Source organism: Aspergillus welwitschiae, assembly GCF_003344945.1.
Source record: "Aspergillus welwitschiae strain CBS 139.54b unplaced genomic scaffold BDQ94scaffold_2, whole genome shotgun sequence".
Lineage (NCBI taxonomy): Eukaryota > Fungi > Ascomycota > Eurotiomycetes > Eurotiales > Aspergillaceae > Aspergillus > Aspergillus welwitschiae.
In genome coordinates this window covers 714876-739461 of record NW_020798696.1, presented here as the reverse complement: position 1 = coordinate 739461, position 24586 = coordinate 714876, and the positions used below count along the sequence as shown (strand labels likewise).

At 51.0% G+C, this 24586-nt stretch overlaps 11 protein-coding genes across 11 annotated transcripts; 7 read left to right on the top strand and 4 right to left on the bottom strand.

Annotated features, from left to right (window-relative positions):
* Positions 1-1759: 1759 nt before the first annotated feature.
* On the top strand, positions 1760-2197 carry BDQ94DRAFT_165679 (AN1-type zinc finger protein; the record flags this gene model as incomplete). The annotated part of the gene is made up of 2 exons (XM_026770374.1): positions 1760-1946; positions 2166-2197. 2 exons carry the CDS (start codon positions 1760-1762, stop codon positions 2195-2197), a joined length of 219 nt encoding a protein of 72 aa, XP_026631574.1.
* Positions 2198-2768: 571 nt separating this feature from the next.
* On the bottom strand, positions 2769-3698 carry BDQ94DRAFT_134122 (DUF1754 domain-containing protein). The gene is made up of 3 exons (XM_026764415.1): positions 3300-3698; positions 3019-3116; positions 2769-2914 (listed from the first exon to the last, which is right to left on the bottom strand). The coding sequence occupies exons 1-3, from the start codon at positions 3591-3593 to the stop codon at positions 2893-2895; spliced, it is 414 nt and encodes a 137-aa protein (XP_026631573.1). The 5' UTR covers positions 3594-3698; the 3' UTR covers positions 2769-2892.
* Positions 3699-4001: 303 nt separating this feature from the next.
* BDQ94DRAFT_45182 (serine/threonine-protein phosphatase 2A activator) lies at positions 4002-5723 on the bottom strand. Its single transcript, XM_026775812.1, has one exon. The coding sequence runs from the start codon at positions 5418-5420 to the stop codon at positions 4161-4163; it is 1260 nt and encodes a 419-aa protein (XP_026631572.1). The 5' UTR covers positions 5421-5723; the 3' UTR covers positions 4002-4160.
* Positions 5724-9322: 3599 nt separating this feature from the next.
* On the top strand, positions 9323-13399 carry BDQ94DRAFT_134117 (putative cell wall proline rich protein). The gene has a single exon (XM_026764414.1). The coding sequence runs from the start codon at positions 10016-10018 to the stop codon at positions 12734-12736; it is 2721 nt and encodes a 906-aa protein (XP_026631571.1). The 5' UTR covers positions 9323-10015; the 3' UTR covers positions 12737-13399.
* On the top strand, positions 12850-13550 carry BDQ94DRAFT_45131 (uncharacterized protein). Its single transcript, XM_026775810.1, has one exon. It carries the CDS (start codon positions 12963-12965, stop codon positions 13341-13343), a length of 381 nt encoding a protein of 126 aa, XP_026631570.1. The 5' UTR covers positions 12850-12962; the 3' UTR covers positions 13344-13550.
* Positions 13551-13730: 180 nt separating this feature from the next.
* Positions 13731-15134, top strand: BDQ94DRAFT_165675 (25S rRNA (uracil2843-N3)-methyltransferase; the record flags this gene model as incomplete). The annotated part of the gene is made up of 1 exon (XM_026770373.1): positions 13731-15134. One exon carries the CDS (start codon positions 13731-13733, stop codon positions 15132-15134), a length of 1404 nt encoding a protein of 467 aa, XP_026631569.1.
* Positions 15135-15235: 101 nt separating this feature from the next.
* Positions 15236-16456, bottom strand: phb1 (prohibitin subunit PHB1). The gene is made up of 2 exons (XM_026764413.1): positions 16079-16456; positions 15236-16008 (listed from the first exon to the last, which is right to left on the bottom strand). The coding sequence occupies exons 1-2, from the start codon at positions 16397-16399 to the stop codon at positions 15490-15492; spliced, it is 840 nt and encodes a 279-aa protein (XP_026631568.1). The 5' UTR covers positions 16400-16456; the 3' UTR covers positions 15236-15489.
* A 133-nt stretch (positions 16457-16589) lies between these two features.
* Positions 16590-17561, top strand: BDQ94DRAFT_134110 (ubiquinol--cytochrome-c reductase subunit 8). The gene is made up of 4 exons (XM_026764412.1): positions 16590-16714; positions 16897-16922; positions 17114-17291; positions 17389-17561. The coding sequence occupies exons 1-4, from the start codon at positions 16683-16685 to the stop codon at positions 17441-17443; spliced, it is 291 nt and encodes a 96-aa protein (XP_026631567.1). The 5' UTR covers positions 16590-16682; the 3' UTR covers positions 17444-17561.
* An 892-nt stretch (positions 17562-18453) lies between these two features.
* On the top strand, positions 18454-20087 carry BDQ94DRAFT_45096 (spermidine synthase). The gene is made up of 4 exons (XM_026775809.1): positions 18454-18859; positions 18932-19079; positions 19150-19390; positions 19600-20087. The coding sequence occupies exons 1-4, from the start codon at positions 18705-18707 to the stop codon at positions 19878-19880; spliced, it is 825 nt and encodes a 274-aa protein (XP_026631566.1). The 5' UTR covers positions 18454-18704; the 3' UTR covers positions 19881-20087.
* Positions 20088-20162: 75 nt separating this feature from the next.
* tktA (transketolase tktA) lies at positions 20163-22967 on the bottom strand. Its single transcript, XM_026775808.1, has 5 exons — positions 22560-22967; positions 22415-22499; positions 22053-22347; positions 20622-21985; positions 20163-20559 (listed from the first exon to the last, which is right to left on the bottom strand). The coding sequence occupies exons 1-5, from the start codon at positions 22655-22657 to the stop codon at positions 20446-20448; spliced, it is 1956 nt and encodes a 651-aa protein (XP_026631565.1). The 5' UTR covers positions 22658-22967; the 3' UTR covers positions 20163-20445.
* Positions 22681-23796, top strand: BDQ94DRAFT_134105 (uncharacterized protein; the record flags this gene model as incomplete). Its single annotated transcript, XM_026764411.1, has 2 exons — positions 22681-23036; positions 23122-23796. A coding segment is annotated over exon 2 (293 nt), but the record flags the coding sequence as incomplete, so codon positions are not given.
* Positions 23797-24586: the final 790 nt, after the last annotated feature.

Here is a 24586-nt window from a genome sequence, read left to right as displayed (position 1 = left end):
TTCTCCTCTCCTTCGTGGTGGTGCCTGGATGGAAGGAAGAAAGAGGGAGGGAGAGGGCCCAGGCTTGCATGCATTGTTGGGCCGGATAGTTTGGGAAAACCGGGGGGGAAGAAGGGAAGGGAAGGCAACGTTGAACGGGTCAGTAGACTAGTAAGCGTGGCCGACCTTTTGGGTTAGGAGGGGGTAAGAGGTGGAGGAGGGGACTTTTGGCAGCGATATATACGTTGGAAAAGGCTCGTGAGGAATAGAAGCAGCTGATGTGGACATGGTTGCCCTCGCTTAGACAGGATTGATCGACCTGATGATGATGCTGAGAAGAAGAAAGGGGGTGTGATGGTGCTGGTGGTGGTGGTGGTTGTAAAATGAAAAGGGTAAAACGGCCAGTTGATGATGATGCGTTGGTTTAGAGCATGGATGGACACGTAGGAAAACGGCTCTTGTATGACCTTTGATCTATTTTCTCTTTTTATTTTTTATTTATTTTTTTTACTTTTTCTTTTCTTTGCCTTCTCCTATTTTTCTAGCCATTAAATTAATTATTAAGTATAGAGTCATTTTCATTTTTTTTCTTTTTCTTTTTTTCTTCTCAGTCCCCTGGTCCGGTGGAATGTTAAACTTTGCCAGTGACCAGCGACTTGCCATCTGCTGCTATGTGACTTAGTAACCAACTACTGCTACTACTAACTACTACTACTAACCAATACTACCACTTACTAACTTCGGAGCCTGAATAAGAGGAAAGGAAAGGCAAAGAGAGAAAGAACCTTTTGCCGGGTACCGAACGGGAACCTCGTGCGCATCCGGCCAACGCAGCAGCAGGATGAACCGAACTCGATAGCCGTCAAACCCGAAGGCGTAAAACAAAAGAGGAAGGGAACCAGAGACTGCAGAGTAAGGAAACCGAAGAGGAAGATGGATGGATGAATGAAATGAATGGGGATGAATGGCTGTGAAAGGAGAGAGTAACCAGCGAAACCCAAAGAATCCTGGAAGCTTCTGGGTCCACCAGGCCGATTTGCCTCCACCGGGCGTCGTCGTCGTTGCCCGTCGGAGGAATAGTCCCAAGCGTCCGCAGGGCCTTTTCTGGCTGTTCGCTGGGCTAAGAATAAGCCCATCGGCGCCTCTCTGTAACGCGGTGCGGGTTGCTGCGATGCTGGATCAGCGCATTGCAGCGCCGTTCTTTGACTCAGCAAGTCATCCATGACTCCCCATCCCCCATCGGCCTCCATTCCGTATAAATTGACTTTGCACTGCGCTTTTGCCGCTGCCACCTATTTATTCGCTTCCTCCTCCGTCCTTTGTTCTCTTCCTCCCTCTCTACCTTTTCTATCTTTTGCTTCATCAGCGAGCCCGGACTTCTTTCTGCTCTGCTTTCGATCGTATCCCCCTGTCACGCTATCCAGCTAAGCTACCTTGAACTCCGATCTTCGGTCCCCTTCCAATATCCATAGACCGCCATCCTTATCTGCCTGCCTCCTTATCACCACTCCTCACTCACCTCCTCTTTCTCCTCACCGGACTACTGCTCTCCACGTCACCCGCAACGTCCGACACTCTTGGTGTGCTCAACCAGTCCTCTCTTTCGGACTGCATAAACTACTACTACTACTTTGCCATTTGAGCGTCTTTCACTGTCACTACCAGTTCTCCCCGGGGAACAAGCACCTCATTTCCAGTCGGCCTATCGTCATTGCTGCCCCGGCGGCTACTATCTACTCTTGACACCGCCTCTTCTCCCACTCTCGCCACCACTTTCATCATGGCGCCCCGCAAGCCTCGCTGCAACTTCAAGGAGTGCAAGGAAGCCGCTCAACGCATCGTCGGAGACTGCAGCTTCTGCAGTGGTCACTACTGCTCTAAGCATCGCATGTTGGAGGCTCATGCCTGCACTGGTCTCGAGGACTGCAAGAAGGAGTCCCACGCCCGCAATGCCGATAAGCTCAACAGTGAGCGGACTCACGTCATTAAGGGCGTATGAGATCCCATCCCTGGAGACTTCACCTTAATTTTCCTCCTGTGATCTTCTCCTTGATCTTTCTTCTTCTACATTTCGCTGCGTCGCAAACCTCATACATATTAGCGCGGTGTTCCTACGTCACACATACACACACACGTATTGCCGGCATTAGCAAGTACTGCATGGCCAGTAACGCTTTCCGCGACAGTTCGCCACCTTGGGTTGGGGAGGGAGTTTTGATGTTGATATTGTTTTGTTTGGCGTTCACAGCTCTGGAGTTTCGACGGCTATATTTTTAAGTATCTATTTGCTGCATATTTCCTTATCTTTTTCCATGTGATCGTGTTCATCCATAAACTCCCCGCGGGCGGTTGTTGGCAACGAACCGATACTAGACAACATCACCATCTTCCAGTTGCGTTTGGATAGAATTGATGGACCTTTTCCCGTTTGTGAATGGTTGCTATTTCCATTGGCGTGTCACATAGCCAAGCGGTCATAGGTATATATGCATATTGTCCACACCTTCCATCAATTGAACTCATAAATCCAAATCCCCACGTAATAGCCATCATCCCAGCGTGGTCGGAGATTAGTCGTGTGCTAGCTACCCACGTAGCTGTAAGCTCAGGTAGCTATCCCGCTGCTCTGACCACTGAGCGTGCAGAACGTAGCAAGCGTCATATGATAGTAGTAGCCCGAACACTCTTACGACCTCTCCAACCAACAAGCCTGAACTCCCATAGGTTGAAACCAACCTGACACCTAGAATCCCTGCAACAGAGAACAAGAAGATCTCGACCCCCTCCCATTTCCCCCCTCCTTCCTTCCCTAAAAGCAAAAGCACCCACCCACTACTACGACTAGTACATAATGAGTCTGAAACAAAGTGATACGATAGCCACCGATCCGTACCACGGGGGAGGACACTCCTTTTAGCCCGGTCCAATTTTCGGCCTACCACGCACACAGTCAGCCAAAGGGAAAAAAACCGTAACCACCTACCAACCAGTAACTGCAGCAGGGGGAAAAGGGGTGGAGTGGAAAAGAAACAAACATACATGTCGTGATGCTCGCTTAGTCTGCTCAGATACTTGTTTAATTCTTCGACGCGCTCTTTGTGAGTTTTGACCCCTTCTCGTTTCAGGCGCTCTTGCAGCTGTATAAAATTGTTAGCTTATCTTTTCGTCTGTTACATAGACCCCTTATCAATTCATTTTCCATGTAATGGGAGCTTTCTAGTGAAGCAGCACGTAGATCAACCCCATACATGAGAGACAGACATCAATAAACCGAAATATATAATACTAGAACCAAAAGAAAAACCATAATCAATACATACCCTCTTCTTCCTCATCTCCTCATACTTTCTCTCCGCTTCGGTCTTCCCAGCCCCTGCTGATGATGATTCATGCTCATTAGCGCGAGGTTCCTCTTCAGCACCACTCGCTGTTGCTGATGTTGTTGTTGTTGTAAGTTGCTGCTGCTCCTGCTGCTTCTGCTGTTCATTCTCCTCCGCATTGCCTTTCTTGCTGCTCTTCTTCTTTTTCTTCTCTATTCGACCGTTGCTCGTCTTGGAGCCTTTCAGTTTTAGTTTGCCGCCTCCACCGGGGGTGGAGTATTCGCTTGGTGCCATTTCCCCCCTCTCTTTGGATATAGTTGATTATCTTTATTTTTGTTCTATGTTGGGGGTTAGATGGTGGTGCATGGTTAGGTCGATGGGGAGGTATGAATGATGATGATGAGATGGATGGGTGGATACCACTACTGGATGGCGATTTCGGTTGCTGCTTCAAGCGGGTTGGTCAGGTGACTTGTGTCATTTTGTATTGATGGTTGGTTAGGCTAATGAGTTGGTGAGACTATGTAGTTTTGAGCTATTGTTATCAATTATAAGAGAAACAAGATCTTCGAATTTGGTAAGATTCGAATTTGCTATGTTGGTTTATGGTTCAATGTGGATGGTTGTCTCGTAGCTATGATGGTGTGCCCTACATCTACGGTATTCTCTGTCTGGCACTATGCGTCTAAGTCTATGAGGAAATGTCAGAGTAGGGAGTGATATCATGATTAACCTGTCCTTTTTGCTTTATTAATTTATTATCTAGAAATTGTTTCCCTGATGCCCTGCTATTCTCATGTCAAGTTCAGCCTCAGTAACCCAGTTATCCCATCCCTAAAACTCCATCGTAACATATGCACATTAATCGAATGGAATCGGGCGCAGCCCGGATCCGCCTCCTCGCTTTCGCATTTCAGCCCCGGCTGCAATCGTGCTGGGTACCTTGATTCCGCAGCAGTCACCAAAGTAGTCTGTGTGGTCGGCATGGTTGTGGCCATGGCCATGCTCATCGTCGTGCTCGTCATCTTCCATGTCATCCGTGATCTCCCTCATCCCTGGAGCCGCCGGCAACAAGCTACCGAAAAGAAAGTGCTGCATAATTGGTAACTTGCCCAAAACCTCCTTGGCAAACATCTTTTTCATACCACTCTCGATTTTGCTCCAATTCTTGGCTCCTGATATGTCATCCAACATTGGACTGTGCCACCGTAATCCCTTCACTGTTTTCACACTATCCACCCATCGCACCTGATTTAGGTAGATGTAATTGTCACTTTCTTCCTCGAGAACTACCATGTTGTGGATTGCCAGTGGCGTGATGTAGGGATGTGCAACAAGCTGGGAGGCACCGAAAAGGAATGGCAGGAAATGGTAATCGTCGAGACCCCACACTCCATGTGATCCAGCAGGTTCCAGGTAGTACGTGGTCTGGATATCACGCATGAGATTCATGTAGCTAACATATACATGGAAGACGATCGCAGGGAAGTCCGTGGCGGAGAACATGTGCACCTGTCGTAGACACAGCAACCACATCATGAAGTTCAATTCGTGGCCTGAACCGTAATCTAGTCGGTCGCGCGACCCAAGCGAATTGATCAGATAGGTCGAAGCTTCTTCTATGAGAGCTTGGTCTTGAAACCCGAGTATGTCCTTGTGCCACGCCGCACTTTGTACTGCGACATCGTCAAATAGATCGCGAAAAGCTGGGTTACCAAATCGCGAGCCGCCTTGGTCAAGTGACGGGTGTGTCTCGAGAAGCGATCGGATTTGAAGTACGATAGACTGAATTTGGTTGATTATGGGGGAAGGGCTGCCAATGTCCGTGGTTGCCCGCCCCCGCACTGAATCGGAGAGGCCGAAGATGAAGGCGAGGATCAAGGTGTGGGTTGAGGAAGAGAGAAATAGACCATGGTCTTGCTTCGATAATATCCGACGCACAGGGCGCGCATATTGATGGGAGGACAGGTCCGGAGGACTAGGGAGAGGCGGGGTGACTGGAGCAGGTTCGCGGGAGGACGTCTGAGACTTGGCTTTACTCGCACGAAGTTCCGAGAGCTTCTTGGAAAGGTCAATCTTCGGTTTCGGTGCCGGACTAGATACAGAAACTTGTGAGGCCATTTTGAGCGATATCTTATGAAAGTCAACGCGATTCAATCGTCCTAGTGACCTTGCCGGACGACAACTGACAGGAAGATTGCTGCTATCGTCGGACGAGAATATGATAAGCAGACACGGTCATCTGACACCGCTCGCGATGACATAAGATGGGTTTGTGTTGACCGGCAGAAACTGACCGCCAATTATCAGAGCAGCCATTACCCCTTTCCCAAGGAGGTATAGCTTCATTGCCATAATCTCGAGGCATACATAAAAGTATTCTGGGTGCCGCTGTCATAGGGTGGCGACGAAACCCAATGGGGTGAACAATGGCGCTGGAAAGGGCGATTTGAGCCACTTCGGATTCATCGGAATGGATTCGGCTTTGCCGTCTACCAAATCCGTCCGCCGAGCAGCCTACCAAAACTCATCGAGGAGCCTCGGACGGAGGCTTACTCCGCGCCGTGGATCATGATGCCAATGATGGCATATGCGGTGCAACGCCCCCGAGCCTACTGACATCACATTGTACACAAAGTTTTCGACTCCACGAACGAGAAAGCAAAGTGGACCGATCGATTTTCAATGTGGCTAAGTCCAGGGCTTCGGTCCGGATTTTCTGGAACATGAGAGCGATATCCGCTGTGAACCATGGATCGGCGCGGCTGAGTCGAGGCACTATTGACTTGAAGGCAAGTACGAACGAAAGAGTTCAGCCTGGGGAAGGTTTCCGGAAGACAGATCTGATCGGGTGGAGGGCTGAAAGAGGGTCAGTCTCGGAGGGTAAATTGGCAAGAACAGGTAGGCATCGACCCTTGCATTGGAATTGACTATTGGGGAAAGGGTTTTCTATCCCTTATTATTGTATCGTAAACGAGGAGGAGGACACGGCGGTAAGATAGGTACAGTAAGCATGATACTGCTTTTGAATGTTTGTTGTTTCACTTGGGATCAGTCAGTCGGTGCCTTATACCAACCCGACCCAAGATCGACCTACTGGTTCCAATATTATTACCTCTCTGAGGATTCAAGGCGTGTTCCGAAAACAAAAGCGATAAGGAACGAGGGATACATCTCTACTTACTGTGCTCCGTAGTCGTCTATGCAGATAAGCCCAAATATGGGATACGGTTGGTTAGATGCACAACATTTCAAACCATGAGTAGACTCGACTAGCCCAAGATGCCCGGTCCCTGTCCGGTGACGGTCTATCGGGTCTGACGGACTCCCTGTGCCAGTCAGACAGCCATGTCTGGTTTCCGGCTAGGCCGCATGTACGTCGACGGTTCGGGCATATCAATCTTTTCCCTTCAGCCAATAGATAGATGTCCCTGGCTGCACAACATCGCTGAGAGATAGTAGATACTCCTAGTGACCTTGGGCAACGCCACAGGCAGCTCGAATGATGTCGTGATGATAGAATTGCTTGTCCATCGTACGGATGAGTCGCGATTGATGAAAAAGTAGTTATAAGCGTCCCATGACTCAGTTGTCGTCAGCTCCTCCTTCTATTGGCGCTCCGACCAGCTCAGGATCGCCGGTCTTTTCCCAGGAGAAGGAATAAGTCAGACTACTGGGATGGTTACTAGTTATCGAATTATCTAGACCGCGACATGGCGAAGCTGAAACATCTTTTCTATCGTAGTAGGCGCGGGAAGTCGACGGGAGCTGAATTGCGTCTGGGGTGTAAGCAATTCGACGGGTCACTTGGCGCTTCTACAATGACTAGTAGTACTCCGTACCTCTTTCATGATGACCTTATCCGGGATTCTCAGCGGCGTATCCCGTAGTACTATGCAATGGGCCGTTCCTGAAATAGAAGGCCGCAACCAAGATCGGTCGACGTGGCTGAACCGCATTGAAACTGGAACTGGAACACATGGGCGATATCTAGTCCCTCACTAACAGTTTCTTGGCAGCCAATGATAGGCGTGACATGTGCCGCCAGACTCATGTGGCTAGTAGTGATCCTGACAAAAGTATTGGTCTATCACTTATCAGGGGAGGGGAGGAGAGGGGAGGGGGAGGATTATGGGCACAGGCAAGTGATGTGCCTCGCGCTCTGGGAGGGAAGAATTGGCGCCCGCCTTCATCAAGTAGCTACGGACTTACGTAGGTACTCCAAGCCCCGTATCGTATCCATGACTTTTTACAGTAAGCCACCATTATTACCTTGTTAGTCAGTTAGTCAGTTCTATCTTATGTGGAAGATGTTTCGTCAGGATGCTCAACAGGCTCGCAACAACCGAGGATGATGATGCGATCATGGGATGAAGTCGCAGATGATGGAGAGGATCACCAGGGGGACGGGAGAACAACAACACAACAAGTTTGGGAGATATCTATTCTTGGTTGTCTCTGACTCCCATGCGGGATGTTTCAGTTGCATGGCTTTTCCCCTCCTGGGATGTCGGGACGTGTCAACCATTGCAGGGATCGCTGGCTGGCTGGCTAAATTGATTAGTTTGGTATCGATGTACTGTAAGAGAGAAAAGGTTGCGAGTAACTAAGGAGATCAGTAAGAGTAAGAGTAAGAGTACGAGGACAGTAACGAGTCAGTACTAGATACGGCTAGTCGACAAACTCCGTATTTAGTCTTGCTTTTTCGGCGCGACGGGCAAGGAGTCACAGGCGCTAATTAAACTAGCTCGAATGCAGTTAGCCCAAAGCGTCTAGTGGGTGGCGGTCGGTCTTTCCCCACCGAGACAAGCGAGATTTCGATGCCCCTGTTCGCGTTGCGGATTGGCCGCCCGTTCAGGTACGGCCAATTTAGTCTACTGGTGCCTGGGGAGGTTTTCTCCGGAATTTGACCCAATAATGGTGGTCCCCCCCCTCCGTCGCATATTGCAGTCATGCTGGTGACAAGTTAATATAGCTCGGAGGCACAATCAAGCCATTCACGGGCCATCAATTCAGGATGGAGATGGATCGTTAATATCAGCGGGATTATTATGCTCCATAATGGCCAAATTGCCGCCCTGCAAGAACCCTGATTGCAACGGACGGCATGAACAGGTGGCAGTGGGAAAGTGGAGACCTCTGGCTCTGGCACTGGCTCTGACTTTCTCTCTCGTCCTCCATGTCTGGCTTATGTCTCAAGCTCAACCAGGGATGCGCACCGTATTCGCACTTGGTAGCAATCAAACACTATGACGTCTTATATATGAAGAAATGCAAGACGAACATTTGAGTGTAGATGGGAAAGTGCGAGAACTACTACATTAGATCTGCCACCCGCATTGTTCTTCTACAGTAAAGCCTATTGGCTTCGCTAGACCATCCGGATTTTGTACCGAAGCCGAGAAAAAAAAATAAATAAGGAAGCCTGCAGATTCGGAGTATTGCGACTTCATCGACAGGGTACTACGTACGTAGGCGCAGTAGCAAGTTAGTTAGTTAGTAGGCACGTATTCATCCGAGAACTCCGCAGGCCTGACTAACTGGAAGTATGCAATTTCCCCATGAAGGCGCTGGCCAGACTAGTCTAGTCTAGTATTAATGGATTTTAATGCTACGATGGAGCCTATTACTATCACCTTTAATTAGTAGTGTGCCTCGAAAGCGGGCTAGTGCGAGACAAGAGAGACAGAGAGAGAGCGCGAGAGAGGAGCGAGAGAGCGATAGGTCTGCCAGAATTAATTGACTGGCCTCCCGTACTTTACCGGTGCGCATCGTTCGGTGGTCACGCCTCCGCATGCTGACTGGAGCGCTGGGCGATCGGATGGCCCTGGTAATACGCGGTACGGATAATTTGGTACTAAACCAACCTGAACGGTACGAGCGCGGCCCCTCCGGCCACCCAGCCAATCATCCCCTGCCGCCCTCCATACGTCGCCGTCTCCTCTCCTCCTCCTCCACCACCAAGCCTTTTGCTGCACCTCAGCCTTTCCTCTCCTTCCTTCAACTTCATTTTCCTTTTTCCAGGTTGATCCTCTTTCTCTCTCTCTCCTCTCTCTTCCTCCTCCTGTCTCTCCTCCTCCCTCTTCCTCCTTCCCCTCCACTTCTTTCTTCTTTCTCCTCTTCACTACTATACCTTTTTATTCACCTCAACCTTTCACTCTCTCAACTTCACTTCGCCCTCTCCCGACACTTCCGCCCATCCTCTCCTTGGCCCGTTCCCGTGGCCGTCCGCTCCTTACAACAACATCAGTCTCCTTCGTCAACCAGTACGACACCTTAACCTTAACTCCCTCGATTTCGATACATTCATTCGATTCGCCTTGTTTTAAAGCGTTGTTCGACCACTCGATCAGTTACAAAAGCGATTGTGGAGGCTTCTTGTATCTTGGGTTTCAGACCGTTTTTTGCAACAATATACTTCGACTTGTATTCTTTCGGCTCGTATTTCTCGGATCTCGGGACCTCGCTTCTTTCTCGGTGCGACTATTGAGAGTTTGGATTTGAGGATTCAATGGTACCATTGCAGAACTGAAGGCCTCCAGACAACACCGGGCTTTCCAATCATTGTAGGGAAGTCACCAAGGTCTGGAGGTCCCCGTGCGTCGTCGAGGTCACATCAACTGTGTCCATCACTTGTTACGGCGTGATTCAAGTCATTATTGCATCAAGGTTTAATCGGTATCATCCAGACCTCTTGATCAACCCGGCATATCGTTATGGCTTCGATATCCCTTCCTCCACAGCCACAAGCTAGTCCGGCATTCTCTCCATATCTTCCCTCAGCTGATCGGTCTCCTGAGGGTCACAGCCGCCGCAATCTGAGAATGTCTGCTCCGCTTCCAAACCCACACTTCGTCTTTCCAGCCCGGGATCCTAGCGATGAGACACCCAAGTCATCGGAGACCGGTGCGAGGACTGCTCTGCCGCTCCCAGCGTTCTCTTACAATCCGGGCGCTCAACATTCGTCACAACCATCGATGCCCTCTCTTTCCCCAGGTAGGCCAGCTGGACACCGCAGACGATGCAGTGAGTTCGTTGGTGGAGAACATCCGATCATTCCGGCTGGGTCCATCGAGGCCACTCAAGGCAAGGATGACAACTTAGCGCCAGCACCCGCCAAACTCCCCGCTCCAGGGCCCGGCTTCAGTGCGGGTAGTCAAGGAAAACGCCGTCATGCCCATCGCCGCTCGGCTGCTATATCCAGCGTGGATCTCACGGCTATCTCGAATGCGCTAGACTTGAAACCACCCATTGGAAGTGCTCCATGCTTTCCGGCAGACACAACGCGCGAAGGCCATGCTTCTAATGAACCTCCCAGGCCAGTCTCTCAGTCTGCAACCATTCTGACCCGGCGATCTCCTCCAGTATCGCCTACCATCGTGATTGAGGAAGACCACTCAGAGCCTGCTGAACCTGGTACTCCTAGCTATGTTCCCACGCCCGAACGCCACTCGGCCGAAATTTTGTCGAAAGAAATTGAGCCGGCGGCAACACCAGGATTTGGTGCTTCCGCTAGAAATAGCGGCTATACTTGCTTTTCTCCTGCAGTCGACAACACACAACCTAAGGCTGAGAAGTCAAGGCCAAGACCTCGAACTGCGGATGCATCCTTCATGCTAGACCCGAGCAAGACCGCCAACGTGGACGATGCATCGCCCATGAAACGGCCATTGTCTGCGGCAGGCCACTCGCGTAATCGCAAAAGCTTGTCCTCGGGGATTCTCGAGCATCTTGCAGGCTCATCGCGTCGTTCCTCTTCCTCTTCCAGTGGTTCAGAAAGCAGCTCGAATACCTCGGTAAGCGAGACAAATGAATCGTCGGAATCTCCGTCAGGCAAAAAGAAATCGAAAGCCAAGAAAAGGCAGAAGAAAGTGCGGTCTTGGGCGGGCGCTCTTCTGACAAGAGGTAAAAATAAGCGGCATACGAAGAAGGACATGCCGATATCAAAGTCCACTGCCTCTCCCCCTGCATTAACCAGGACAAATTCGGATCTTGGTTCGGGCTTGGACGTCGATTTCGATGATGACAACATCGTCGTCTTGCGAACACCCACCAACCCGGCTACACCGGAGTCGAGTCACCTGCCTCCAGAGGAGGAGCTACAACCTAGCCTGGATAACTCTTGGAAGCCAAGGAGCTTCTACGAACAGAATACTCAGAATGATGCCTTTAGTCCAGTGATAGATCTTGATGCAGCTCTGGGTCCATTCAATACCCCTGATATGCGGTCTAGTCGTGTTGCAGAGAGCGGTTTCTCGGCGGCAACGAAGCGGATGTACAGTGGTGGACGACGGGGTGAATTCATAGGTCCGGAGATGCGCTATCATCGCCGTGCAGAGAGCGCTCCGGAAATGCCCCCCTTTGATCGCAGCTTTCTCGGTGGCAACCGATTTGTCACCACTTCAACCTTGGAGAACCCTGATGTTCTGTACGAAGAAGAGGAGGATGCTTTTCTTGCTGCCACCGGCGATGCTCAACAGGAATCTGTTGAGCAATCAGGGCCGCAGGTGGCCACATCCGACACGGCTGATGCAGATAGGCAATCTGCGGATAGCAAAGACAGCTCTGATACCCTGACACACCAGCCGCTTGCTCAAGAAACTAACAAGGGCGATTTACCTCACGCTGGTCTGGGTATACAGAAGGACGAACCGAACGATGCCACGGACATTGTTGCTACCCGTCCGGATCAGGAGGAGCAGAAGCTCACCGCAAAGCAGACCTCGCTCGCTCAATTCCACAATGCGGCTAACCCTTTCTCTGCTCAGCTGCAGAGTTCGACAGAGACGGACAGACAGGAATGGCAACATAAGCCTGTTCCACCGAGTCCTGACATCTCGCCTCGATTTATGCCTGCTGACCGAACTACCACCCCACTGGAACTGACCCCCAATATTCCTCCATTGTCTCTCCAAGGCAACAACTCTCTTCCAAACTCTTCTTTCCCATCTCCCGACTTCACACTGTCTTCCGACGTTCCTCGCTCAGTCACGACTTCGTCCACGACCGACCGTAATTTTTCGAACCCCTCATACAATCCCTCGGTGGATCTTCCTCAGGGTTCAGTTGAGGATGTGCCCTCACTGACCAGCAGTGCATCAACGACGACAAACACATTGAACCGGATCTCCGGCACATTCTTCACTCGCCCTCGCTTGTCCACTGATCGTTCGGCGTCTTTTTCTGCCGCTGTGCGCCGTCGTACCAGCCAAGCCAACAGCTCTAAAAGATCCAGTCTCGCCAGTCTCTCCAAGCTGGTTGTTGGGCCCCACGCAGAACGGAGCAAGCTTAGCTACGAAGAGAAGCCACCGGAAGATGAGCCTGAAAGAGCCAAGAAGAAGGGTCTTCGGATCAGCCGTCTCATGCACTTCTGGCGAATTAAAGACAAGGACAAGTCCTGTCATGAACATGGTGTTCGGGATCAGCGGCCCTCTTGAGCCATCGCTGCTGAGACCATTGTCTGCCCCTTGTACATATCTAACCTTATGATTCTCTTGACGTGGTCTTTGCAAGATCTACTTTTTTTCATCTTTATTTCCCCTTCTTCTTTCTCCCTTTTACTTCTTTTCTTTTTGATTTTTACTCGGACCGGTTCACCTTTCTGCGTGTTGGGTGGTAACTGACGAATCTCTTTTTCATCGATATGTGGTTAAGCGTAAGAGTATGAAAGCTCTATCTTGTTTATTCCTTTCTTGTCTCTCGTTCATGGCCGGTTGCAGTTGTGAACAATGCCTTCATCTCCGTTCGCTATCTAATGTTTCAGGGCCCTTCTACTGTTTCATTCTTCTTCTTTCTCAGCTTCTTTTGATTTCACATTCATCTATCTTTCTTTTTTCTTGCATTCATTATGGCATCCATCTTTGTGTCATTCTTTTTTCCACGAGACTCTTCTTACACGGGCTCACTGGTTTTGTTGGCGATTCTGAAATGGGGTCCTTTTTTATTCGACTTCCTTGGGAGGTGCATGTCTTTCAAATCACGAAGTGCAAGCATCTTTGCCACTTTGAGCGTGCAGAGCTACATGCGTACAGTATGAGCTGCTAACAGACAATTCAATCTACACTCTGCGTCATCAAATTGATGGCGTCTACTCAGTAACCATTTCGAGCCCTTGTAGTGTGTCATGTATCAATTATATTAGTAGGGATTCATGATGTCAGTACAGCAGCTGTAGCACGCAACGATTGGTTGTAGTTCAATATTAGCAATGCTCATCTTGCAAATTGAAGCACATACTCCAAACTAAGTGCCAAACACCGTCTGGCGGCCAGTACTGGTGTGTAGAGTGACGATATATATCCAACCACGGGGCCCCACAGGCCCGTCCCAATGGCGAAACCGAAAATTCCCCAAATTCTTAACTAAGTTCAGACAACATATCCTAACGATTAATGTAAGAAATAAATCACAAAAACCACAACCTCTTCAAAAATGGCACCTCGATCCAGCAACACATCCAAAAAACCCAACAAAAAGGAGAGTAGTAAAAAGAAGCTGTCCTCTTCCTCACAAACACAACCGCGCCGAAACACCAGCAAAACCGAACCCAACCATCATCAAGATCACCTCAACCTCTCCACCACCATCCCGCTGACTCTCCAGCAACTGTTACTAAATGTGTTCAAAACTGCCTTGCTCACAAACGGGCACAATTATCTCCATAACCGGGAGGAGACGAAGAAGAACGACAATGATGAATCCGGAGCCACCACTGCTGATTCAGCAGAGCAACAGCAGGAACAGCAGCAACTAGACATCAAAAGTCTGATCCAGACAATCAAAACCCATTTGTATAATCGTGACTTTGACTCCGCTTTTACAGATGCCAATGAGGACTTGCTTCGTGCTTATGCGTTGCGGTGGAGCTCGTCCAGGGCGTTGGGGTATGCGGGCATCTTTCGCGCGCTGTTGAGGGAGGTGGTTAAGCCTGTTTCTGACCATACTGCTGCTGCTGCTACTACTTCTACGAATAATGTCGTGTGTATTGGAGGTGGCGCGGGTGCTGAGATTGTTGCGCTTGCGGCTGCGTGGAGGGATTTTCTGGATGGTGCTGAACTACGATTTTCTTCTGCAAGAGATGAGGATCAGATTGCAGATGCTGTTGAGGCGGTATCTTTGGACGATGGGAAAGAAGAAGAAGGTAGCAAAGAAGCAGTAAAACAACCAACTTCTACCACCACTTCTACTACTACTACTACCACCTACCCCGGCCTCTCCGTCACGGCGGTAGACATCGCAGACTGGTCAAAGGTAGTTGAGCGCTTATCCACCGCTATTCAATCTCCCACAGTGACAGGGTCAAAGTCGCATCCTGCTCCATTGTTACCCTCCAACAAAGACGAAGAAAAGAAGACACCCAGCTTCAGCGTTGGCTTTGAGAAGCTAGATGTTCTCTCCACGGGGGAGAAGGAACTTCAGGGATTATTCTCGCGGCAGGAAGCGGAATCATGCTCTACTGTCCTGGTAACGTTGATGTTCACTTTGAATGAACTGTTCTCGACATCTATGGCCAAGGCTACAGGGTTTTTGTTGCGCATGACGGATATGTTGCGGCCTGGAACGGTGCTGCTTGTGGTGGATAGCCCCGGGAGTTATTCGACGCTGAAGTTGGGCAAGGGTGGTGATGGGGAAGTGCGGGAGAGACAGTATCCGATGAAGTTCTTGTTGGATCATACGCTGCTGTCGGTGGCGGAGGGCAAGTGGGAACGGTTGATGTCGGAGGATTCGAGGTGGTGGAGGAGAAATGCGGCCAGGTTGAGGTATGATGTTGGGGAGGGGGCTGGGCTGGAGGATATGAGGTTTCAGGTTCATGTTTATCGGAGGGTGGGGGAGTAGAGTTAATACTCTGTGCCTTGTGTTCTTTTGTATGGTTGCATTTTGTTCATGGTTTACAATGATACCTACCGTCGTGGAGTCTATGTCGTGGTGTTCGTTACCTGCTATAAGGTTTAGATATGTAGAGGCATATTTGAGAGAGGAATGGGTATGATATTGCTACAGGTTCATGCGTGTAGGAGTGCATGCGTGCGAGAGGGTGTGTAAGAGAGGAAGTGATGAAGAAAGAAGACCAAACGACATTAATTCGCCACGGAGATCATGCACGCCTGAGATCCATCCGGTTGAAGGAAAACAACAAAGAAAAGAGAAATAAGAAATACACGTAATTCCATTTACCAAGCCACAGCGCCTTCTAGTTTCTCAAGCCCAGCAAGAGGCTAGTGCTCTTTCCGCCTTCCTTGCCATCGTTACCAGGCAGATACGTGACGTTGGGGTTGTTGGCAAGCGTCGTCGCGATCTCCTTGCTGGCATCGATACGACGAATCTCAATCAAGCCGCTGCCCGCCTTGGCAACAGCCTTGCTGATAATATCGGCACTCTCGGCTTCACCCTCGGCGCGGATGACATTGGCCTGACGTTCCTGCTCGGCCCTCTCGACAATGAAACGGGCCCGCTCGGCGTCCTGCTGGGCGATCTGCTTCTGCTCGACGGCACGGGTGAATTCCTTTCCGAAGGTCATGTGGGTAATGGAGACGTCCTCAAGGGCGACGTTGAACTGAGAAGCTCTCTTCATGAGGTCTGTGCGGATGCGGTTGGAGACAGCTTCACGCTGGGTGATCAGTTCGGCGGCATCGAACTGAGCGACAATGGCTTTGAGAACTTCGTTTCCGATGGATGGGAGCACACGCTCATCGTAGTCGATACCGTAGGACTATTTGGGAGAGGCATGGTTAGAGGGAATGGACTCAGAGTCGGGTATAAAAAGGGCACAGGCATCTTACCTGGTAGATGGCCGGCAGCTTCGGGACCTCAGGACGGTGCAGCACACGCAGAGTCAAGCTGACCATCTGCAAGTCCTTACTACCCGTGGTGGTGGAAATGTTGCGGGGCTTGGTGCGAACATCATAGATAATAGCTCGCTGCAACCAAGGGATGAGGAAGTGTGTGCCCTCGTTCATGACCTTCTCCTGCACTCCGGACAATCGGTCGAAGATGACAGCGCGGGTACCACCACGAACATCGTAAATGGAGGAGTTGAAGATGTAGACTCCCGCCGAGATGGGAACCGCGAGGCGGTAGATCTGCTGGAGGAAGGTAGACATGGTGATAGATTGATGAGCGAGGGGACGGGGACTTCAGCAGCGACAGAGAAACGACCGTAATTATCAGGCGGGCGGGAGTTTGGCTGGAGATGATGTCGAGGCTTTTCGCATGCTGTCCCGAAACGGATTAGCGCTGGGCGGTGGTTTGAACTTCCAACTTCGACTTTCGTCCGTTTTGGTCCGAAGGTCACCGACGACGACTTCTCTCTCTCTCCTCTCACGCCTCATCTCTCACTCCCCACATCGCGCTTTTCGTCGCTGATTCTCCTCGCATATCTTCACAATGGGTGGCCATCTCGATCCTAAGAATGGAGTGTGAGTATTTTTGCCCCATTGTCTCGTCTTGTCCGCTCCCTAGCTTTTCCGGGGGAAAGGGTACCATGCGGCCTCGTCTGCGATGAGATATCTACCCATGTCCCCTACCCCGAATGGCTCCGGTTCTTGTTGAGTCGTAGCATATTGGATAATCATGATGGCTAATTTGTGGTTTCTTTTAGCTTCCTCGGCTGGTGGGGTGATCTCGGTATGTCTACAATATCAACTTGATTTGGCTGTCTGCGAAGCCTTTCGACTGTCAGCAACATCGGGCCACCGGGCTTGTTACTCGATTATGGGCCTGCACTGCCGACGAATCACTGCTTCAATAAAAGACGACAGCATGTGCAATTGCGTTTCGGAACCCTTGCTGACATGGCATGTCTTTGCCCCATCTAGGATGCCCTACTCCCCAGCGTGTGACCTCCTACTCCATGTCCCCTAACCGTCAGCGCCCTCTTGCTGGTGCCGGTCACGCCGCCATCTTCAACGTTTTCCGCAGATTCAGACACCAGGTCCTCTACGTCGCTCCTCCCTTCATTGCCGCCTACGCCATCATGAACTGGGCTGTTGAGAGGTATGCCTCCCCCTTACCTGCGGACATGAAGGCCTATATTACACACGTTTCCGGTACAATTGATTGCCCCAGAGCTGACGCTTAGACTTGCTTGTAGGAACGAGTACCTCAACTCCAAGCCTGGCCGCCTTCTCGAGGGTGGTGAAGAGTAAATGTAACGTGCCAGCTCGGAGAATGTTTGGAAGAAAGGGATGACATTGGGCAATATGAAAGGGCTGGATGTGTGATTGCACTGTACAGTAACTAGAAGCAATCGAGTATGTTGCAATGTTTTTGGTTGCCTTGACCGCGCGTGGGGTGCATCTGTAATCAAGAATGGGCGGCATCGTATAGGCCGGAGGGATTCCACACCCGCTTGAAGCCAACCCGTAGTGTAGTTCTGCCAATCACCGGCGGCTATTGTTTGAGCCTTTTTTTTTCCCAGCGCGGGAAGTATCCCACGCTTCCTGGGCAGGTCAATTGGCCATACGATTTCCCTTTAGATAATTGGGATGTTGAAGGAGTGCTGCCCGAATGCCCGAATGTGATGATTGTGGTACAGGATGGGGATGATGGATGGCCTTGGCCGTGATACTACGCATCGTGATGGACCACAATTGCCCAGACGATTGGATGGAGTACAATGCGAGTTGACCAATTGAGTTACGCAAGTGTCCATTGTCCATTAGGAGTATCGTGAAATTCTTGATCAAGATAAGGAAAAGAAAGACTCTTTTGAGGCAAGTTGAAGTGGATGCTATTACTCTTAATGTTACAGACAGGCCATACCATACCAGCAATACGGCAACCAAACCCATCGGCCAGAAGAGAAAATTACCGAAACAGGCGACAAAAGAGAGAAAACCCCACCTGACTGGCCGCCATCGCCGGTGATAAATTACCACTGGTCACCAGCCGTACATACAATTTTTCTGTTTCTGGTTTTCACCTTTTCCCCCACTCCGCATGCGTTCGTCTCTCGTCGCTTCTTTCCTTTCGCTTTCCTTCTCTCCTCCTTCCTCCTCTCTCTCTTCCTCTTCCTCTCTTCTCTTTCGTCTCCCCTCAGCTGCTTCTTCGCTGTCTGCTCTCCGTCCTCGTCCTCACCTTCGTCTTTTCCGTCCTTTCCACCACTCCATCACCATGAGCGACATCACTCACCCCACCATCAAGGGTATGTAGTATTTCCCTTATCCGCACCATCCACCACCCCTCCATCACCTCGCTGTTTACCCCACCTCCTGTTCTCTTCTCAATCCCCAAACCTACTCTCCAGATCTGTTCAATGGATCAATGCCCGCTTATGACGCCTCAATGAGCGCAATCTCGCCCCAAGACGATGTCATTCCACTTGCTACCCCTCTTACGAAATTTACCCCTCGCTAACATTGGTCCTTCCCATTTTCTGCAGATGGCTGGTTCTCCGAGCAGTCTGACATGTGGCCCGGCCAGGCCATGAACCTTAAGGTTAACCAGATCCTCCACCACGAGAAGTCCAAGTACCAGGATGTTCTTGTTTTCGAGAGCAGCGACTACGGCACCGTCCTCGTCCTCGACAATGTCATCCAGTGCACTGAGCGCGATGAGTTCTCGTATGTTGAAATTCTTACCACGAGCTATTTATACCCGGAAGCACCATTGGCGCTAACGTTATATGACCATAGCTACCAGGAGATGATCACCCACCTCGCCATGAACTCCCACCCCAACCCCAAGAAGGTCCTGGTCATCGGTGGTGGTGATGGTGGTGTCCTCCGTGAGGTCGTCAAGCACGAGACCGTCGAGGAGGCTACCCTGTGCGACATTGATGAGGTAAAATAGCAAAAAGAAATCCCCGTGTGCTCTTGCTGTGTATGTGAATATGTGGCTCATGGTTTCTTAGGCTGTCATCCGTGTCTCCAAGAAGTACCTTCCTGGCATGAGCATTGGCTTCCAGCACCCCAACGTCAAGGTCCACGTTGGCGATGGTTTCCAGTTCCTCAAGGAGCGCCAGAACGAGTTCGATGTTATCATCACTGACAGCTCTGACCCCGAGGGTCCCGCTGAGAGCCTCTTCCAGAAGCCCTACTTCGAGCTTCTGCGCGATGCGCTCCGTGAGGGAGGTGTCATCACCACACAAGGTTGTTCGTCGCCTTTCATTAATCCCTTCTTGCCCTTTACATCTTACTTCTCTCTCCCCTCCTTGACTCCTCTATATCCCCCCTAATCTCTACGTACTATTTGTGTTATTTGTATTTTCTCGTCGCGAACTATGAAGCTAACCTTGTTACGCCCCAAACCACCCGACCCCTAACCCGGGATCGGTTTGGGTTCGTGTTTTCTACCCATACAGCCGAGAACCAATGGCTGCACCTGTCTCTGATCACCGACCTCAAGAAGGCCTGCAAGGAGGTTTTCCCCGTTGCCGAATACGCCTACACCACCATCCCCACCTACCCCTCCGGCCAGATCGGCTTCATGGTCTGCTGCAAGGATGCCACTCGTAACGTCAAGGAGCCCGTTCGCAGCTGGACCCGTGAGGAGGAGGAGAAGCTCTGCCGCTACTACAACCAGGACATCCACCGTGCCAGCTTCGTTCTCCCCAACTTCGCCCGCAAGGCTCTGGATGCTTAGACTATCTGAAGTTTTGTCGTTCTAATACTTTGGGTGGTGGCCTCCTCCGTTTCGAGGCCCCACGGCGGCTGATAATCGATGATGATCTGACGATGACGAATATAACAAAAGATTTCTGCTGCTTCCTCATAATATCCCCCCGATGCTTCACATGGCTTGAAGCGTGAGATGCACTCCGAAAGGATCTTCCTAAGAAACTATACTAGCCAATATCCGCTTTGGATAAGTGGACAAGATATGACTATCCCGTAAGCAAATTTTATATTTACGTGCTTAGTTCGGTGTTGCTGCCAGTGCAGGTTGGCCAAGTCCAATTTGAAAGCCAAAACTGGTGATAGTATTCTCCCGTCATAGACCAATTCCCCTCTAAATCTACCCAAAGAAAACTAGAACGATTATAGACCAAGAGATTGAATGAAACAGATTGCATATATTTTTATCTTCAAAGAAAAAGTCGTTAAAATAGGACTTCTCCCGGGGTATCATTGCCCACAGGGATCAACATCGTCCCAGATACTCATAAACATGAATCAGTACAAACCATCACGATGCTACCGCAAGACGTTTACAGAATCTGCTGGAAAGCACGGTTGATGGGGGAGCGCACGGTGTGACCCTTGTAGAAGTCGATGGTGGCGACAGCGCGCTTGCTAATGCCCTCAGGAGTGAACTCGAATTTCTGCAGTGAAGTGAATTAGCATATGCAGCTATTTAAAGAGGTGGACATATTTTGTAGCTTACCTTGTAGACATCCTTGTAGGGGCCAGAGGCACCGAAGCGGTTGAGACCGAACTGCTCGTGAGCGTAGCGCTCCCAGCCCATGGTGGTGAGAGCCTCGACGGAGAGGACGGGGATGTTGTCGGGGAGGACCTGGAGCTTGTAGGCCTTGTCCTGGGCATCGAAGACCTCGAAGCAAGGAACGGAGACAACGCGGGCAGCGATGCCGTGCTTCTCCTTGAGGTAGGTGGCAGCCTCGATACAGATGCTGACCTCGGAACCGGTGGAGATGAGGGTGACGGCAGCGTCGGGGGCCTCGAGGGCAACGTAGGCACCCTTGAGGGCCTTCTCGATGGTGGAAGCCTCGAGCTGGGGCAGGTTCTGACGGGTGAGGGCCAGAATGCTGGGGGTGTGCTTGGAGGTCAGAGCAGAGTAGTAGGCAGCGCTGGTCTCGTTGCCGTCAGCAGGGCGCCAGACCATGCAGTTGGGCAGAGCACGGAAGTGAGCCAGAGTCTCAATGGGCTGGTGAGTAGGACCGTCCTCACCCAGACCGATGGAGTCGTGGGTGGCAACGTAGATGGTGCGGACACGGGAGAGGGCCGACAGACGGACAGCACCGGCGGCGTAGGAGACGAAGTTCAGGAAGGTACCACCAGCGGGGATGACGGTGCCGTAGGCGGCAAGACCGTTCATGACGGCGGCCATGGCGTGCTCACGGACACCGTAGCGGAGGTAGCGGCCGGACCAGTCACCGATGTTGTACTCGGGGGGCTGGAAGTCAACGGCGTTCTTCCAGCGGGTGTTGTTGGAGCCAGTCAAGTCGGCAGAGCCGGACAGAAGCTCGGGGACGACATCGTGGATCTTCTCGAGGACAGCCTCGGAGAGCTTACGGGTAGCAACGGCAGCGTCGGTGGGCTTGTAGACGGGCAGGCTCTTCTCCCAGCCCTCGGCAAGCTTGCCGGAGAGACGGCGGGTGAGCTCAGCGTGCTCCTTGGGGTACTCGGAAGCGTACTTCTGGAGGAGCTGGTTCCACTCCTGCTCCTTAGCAGCACCCTCAGCGGCGTGCTTGTGGTAGAGGTCGTAGACCTGCTGGGGAACGACGAAGGTCTGCTTGGGGTCGAAGCCGAAGAGCTGCTTGACACCCTCGCAGTCGTCAGCCTTCAGGGGGTTACCGTGGACACCGCCAGTACCCTGGAGCTTGGAACCGAAACCGATGGTAGTAGTCAGACGAATGACGGAGGGCTTGTCAGTGACAGCCTGGCACTTCTTGATAGCAGCCTCAATGCCCTCGAGGTCGTTGTCACCGTCCTTGACGTACTCGGTGTGCCAGCCGTAGGCCTCAAAACGCTTCATAACATCCTCAGTGAAGGCGCACTTGGTGTCACCGTCTGCAAAACAAGCCCTCGTTAGTATAGCTGTGATAATGAGGAAAAGGGGGTGATGAATGAAGCTTACCGATGGAGATTCCGTTGTCGTCGTAGATAGCAATGAGGTTACCGAGCTTCAGGTGACCAGCCATGGAGGCGGCCTCGCTGGCAATACCCTCCATGGCGCAGCCATCACCGAAGAAGCAGTATGTGTAGTTGTTGAAGAGGGTGTAGCCGGGCTTGTTGAAGACAGCAGCGGAGTGACGCTCGGCAATAGCAAGACCAACGGCGTTGGCGAAACCCTGGCCCAGGGGACCAGTGGTGACCTCAACACCGGGGGTGTCGTGAGCCTCGGGGTGACCGGGGGTGATGCTGTCGAGTTGCTACACGAGCATGATAGTTAGGACATGTCTACAATGGCTCTCGCAGAAACCCTCAGCGGATACATACTCTGAAGGACTTCAGGTCATCCATGGAGACCTGGTAGCCGAAAAGGTGAAGGAGAGCATATTGGAGCATGCAGCCGTGGCCGTTGCTGGGGAAGAAAGTTAGTGAAACGATCACCTGGACACAAAGATTGCCAGTTGAAGCTTACGAGAGAACGAAGCGGTCACGGTTGGCCCAGTCGGGATTTTGGGGGTTGAAGCTCATGAACTTGTTGAAAAGGACGTGGGACACGGGGGCCATGCCCATAGGGGCACCGGGGTGACCGGAGTTGGCCTTGAAGGTGGCATCAACCTAGAGGAGGATTAGCTTCAAAGTTGACTAAGAGTGATAGTTCTGATAGATATGACCACTCCGCAATCCGTAGCTAGTAAAACAAGGAGCTCCGAGGAGATAGCAGCTACAAAAAAGCCGATCCTCAGTGTGGGAGACTGTGCTCCGCGGAGTCCCCGTGATACCAGGGATGGCCTTCCGGTGCCGGAGCTCTAGAGAAGCTCTCCGTCACACCGGAATCGGATGGGAGTGGAATAGAAGCAAAGAGAATGGGAGCAAGAGTTGCCTACCGCGAGAGTGCGGATGGTGTTGATGGCCAATTGGTCCACGTCGTTGTAACCCATGATTGCTGTGTCTAGAGAAGGAGTTGAAAGGTTAGAGGGAGGTTGAATGGGGGGCAGTGAAAGTTGTTGGGGAAGAAATGAGGGGAGGGGCCATACTATTTAAATCCAACCAAGTTCTTGTTTTTTACTTCTAGTGGGATCTGAGCGGGATGATCCAACAAACAATCAACACAAATGGGAAGACCACCACGAGATGAAGAGGGGAAAAGATGACTGAGAGAGGAGAAGAAGAAGGAGAAGGAGAGAGAGAAGAGAGAAGGAGAAGAAAGGATGACAAGGAAGGGGGAATGGGCGAGGAAAAGCGAGCCAGCCAGGCGGGCGGAGTGGGATGGGAAGCAGCGACCAGCAACGAGAGGGTGAGAAAGGGAAGGTGGGGGGGCAATGATGTCTGTGGTGGGGCACCAACTCTTTCACCGGCTGCTCGGAGGGGGTTACAACTCGCTGGCCACGGCTATTCTTTTCTACTCCTTCGTTTCTTGGTCGGCTATTGCCAGGCAATTGACTGACCTTGGGCGGTACTTGATCTAAAGCTGGAGGATGTGAACGGAATATGATGTTGGCATGGGGCTTGGGGGAAGCTGTCGAGGTCCTCAAGGTAGTATACTTGATGATGATGTTATGCACGATGTGCCCCTCCCCCGCTGCCTCAGGCAAGCTGCGGTCCCTCCGGAATTCAATGCAACCTTTCCAGCTCTCAACAGAAGTACTGTCAAGCTACAGAGAACAATTTTGATATTGTTAGCCTATCTATATTAGACTAGTAAATTGACGAAGCGTAGCAAGAGCTCGGGATTGTTCGCTATTATCCAGTCTGCTGCCAGTTATACGAGAGGCCTGGAAGTATCCCTCCGAAACGCCACCAGGAAGCTCCCCCCTCCCTCTCACAACCATTACATACATGATAATTGCAGGGACAGAGTGCATTGATACTTCCCACTTTCCTCCCCTCAGCCAATTGTCTAGATAATAACACGTCTTACCTGTCATATCGAACGACGCAGATCTCTGAGTTGGCCCTACAACTCAAATAACATGCTCAATTTCTACCAAATAACTCCCCCGCCGGCCATTGACCTTACCTCTCCTACTAGTTTCTATAGCAATAGTAATCAACCACCAATTTTCAAGCCAGAAATGACAGAATTAGCGGTCCTTCCCCAACTCAGCAATTCTCCGAACATTATTCAGACAAACGAGCCCCATTAGTAACCCCGTGTGTTTCTGTCCGCTGGGTCCCGGAGGACGCTGCTCCGCCAACGGGGGATAAGGCAGGCAGGCACTCACTCCGCTTTTCTTTTCCTTCCTACGCTTTACGGAGTCCGGATTCCAGCCCCAGTCTCCATCAATAACCACAACCACCACATTGTATCTAGTCTAGCTTTCGGAGCACATATCTCCTAAATAACTATTCAGCAAGTCAAATGATTGATTATGAAGCAACAACGCGCGGCAATTATCGATCACGCATCACAGCAGAAATTTTCTTCTCTTTGCTTTGCTCTCGGAGGTGTGCATTTCCGATGCCCTTTCCATCCCAGGCAGGTCAGTAGGTGTGTTACAG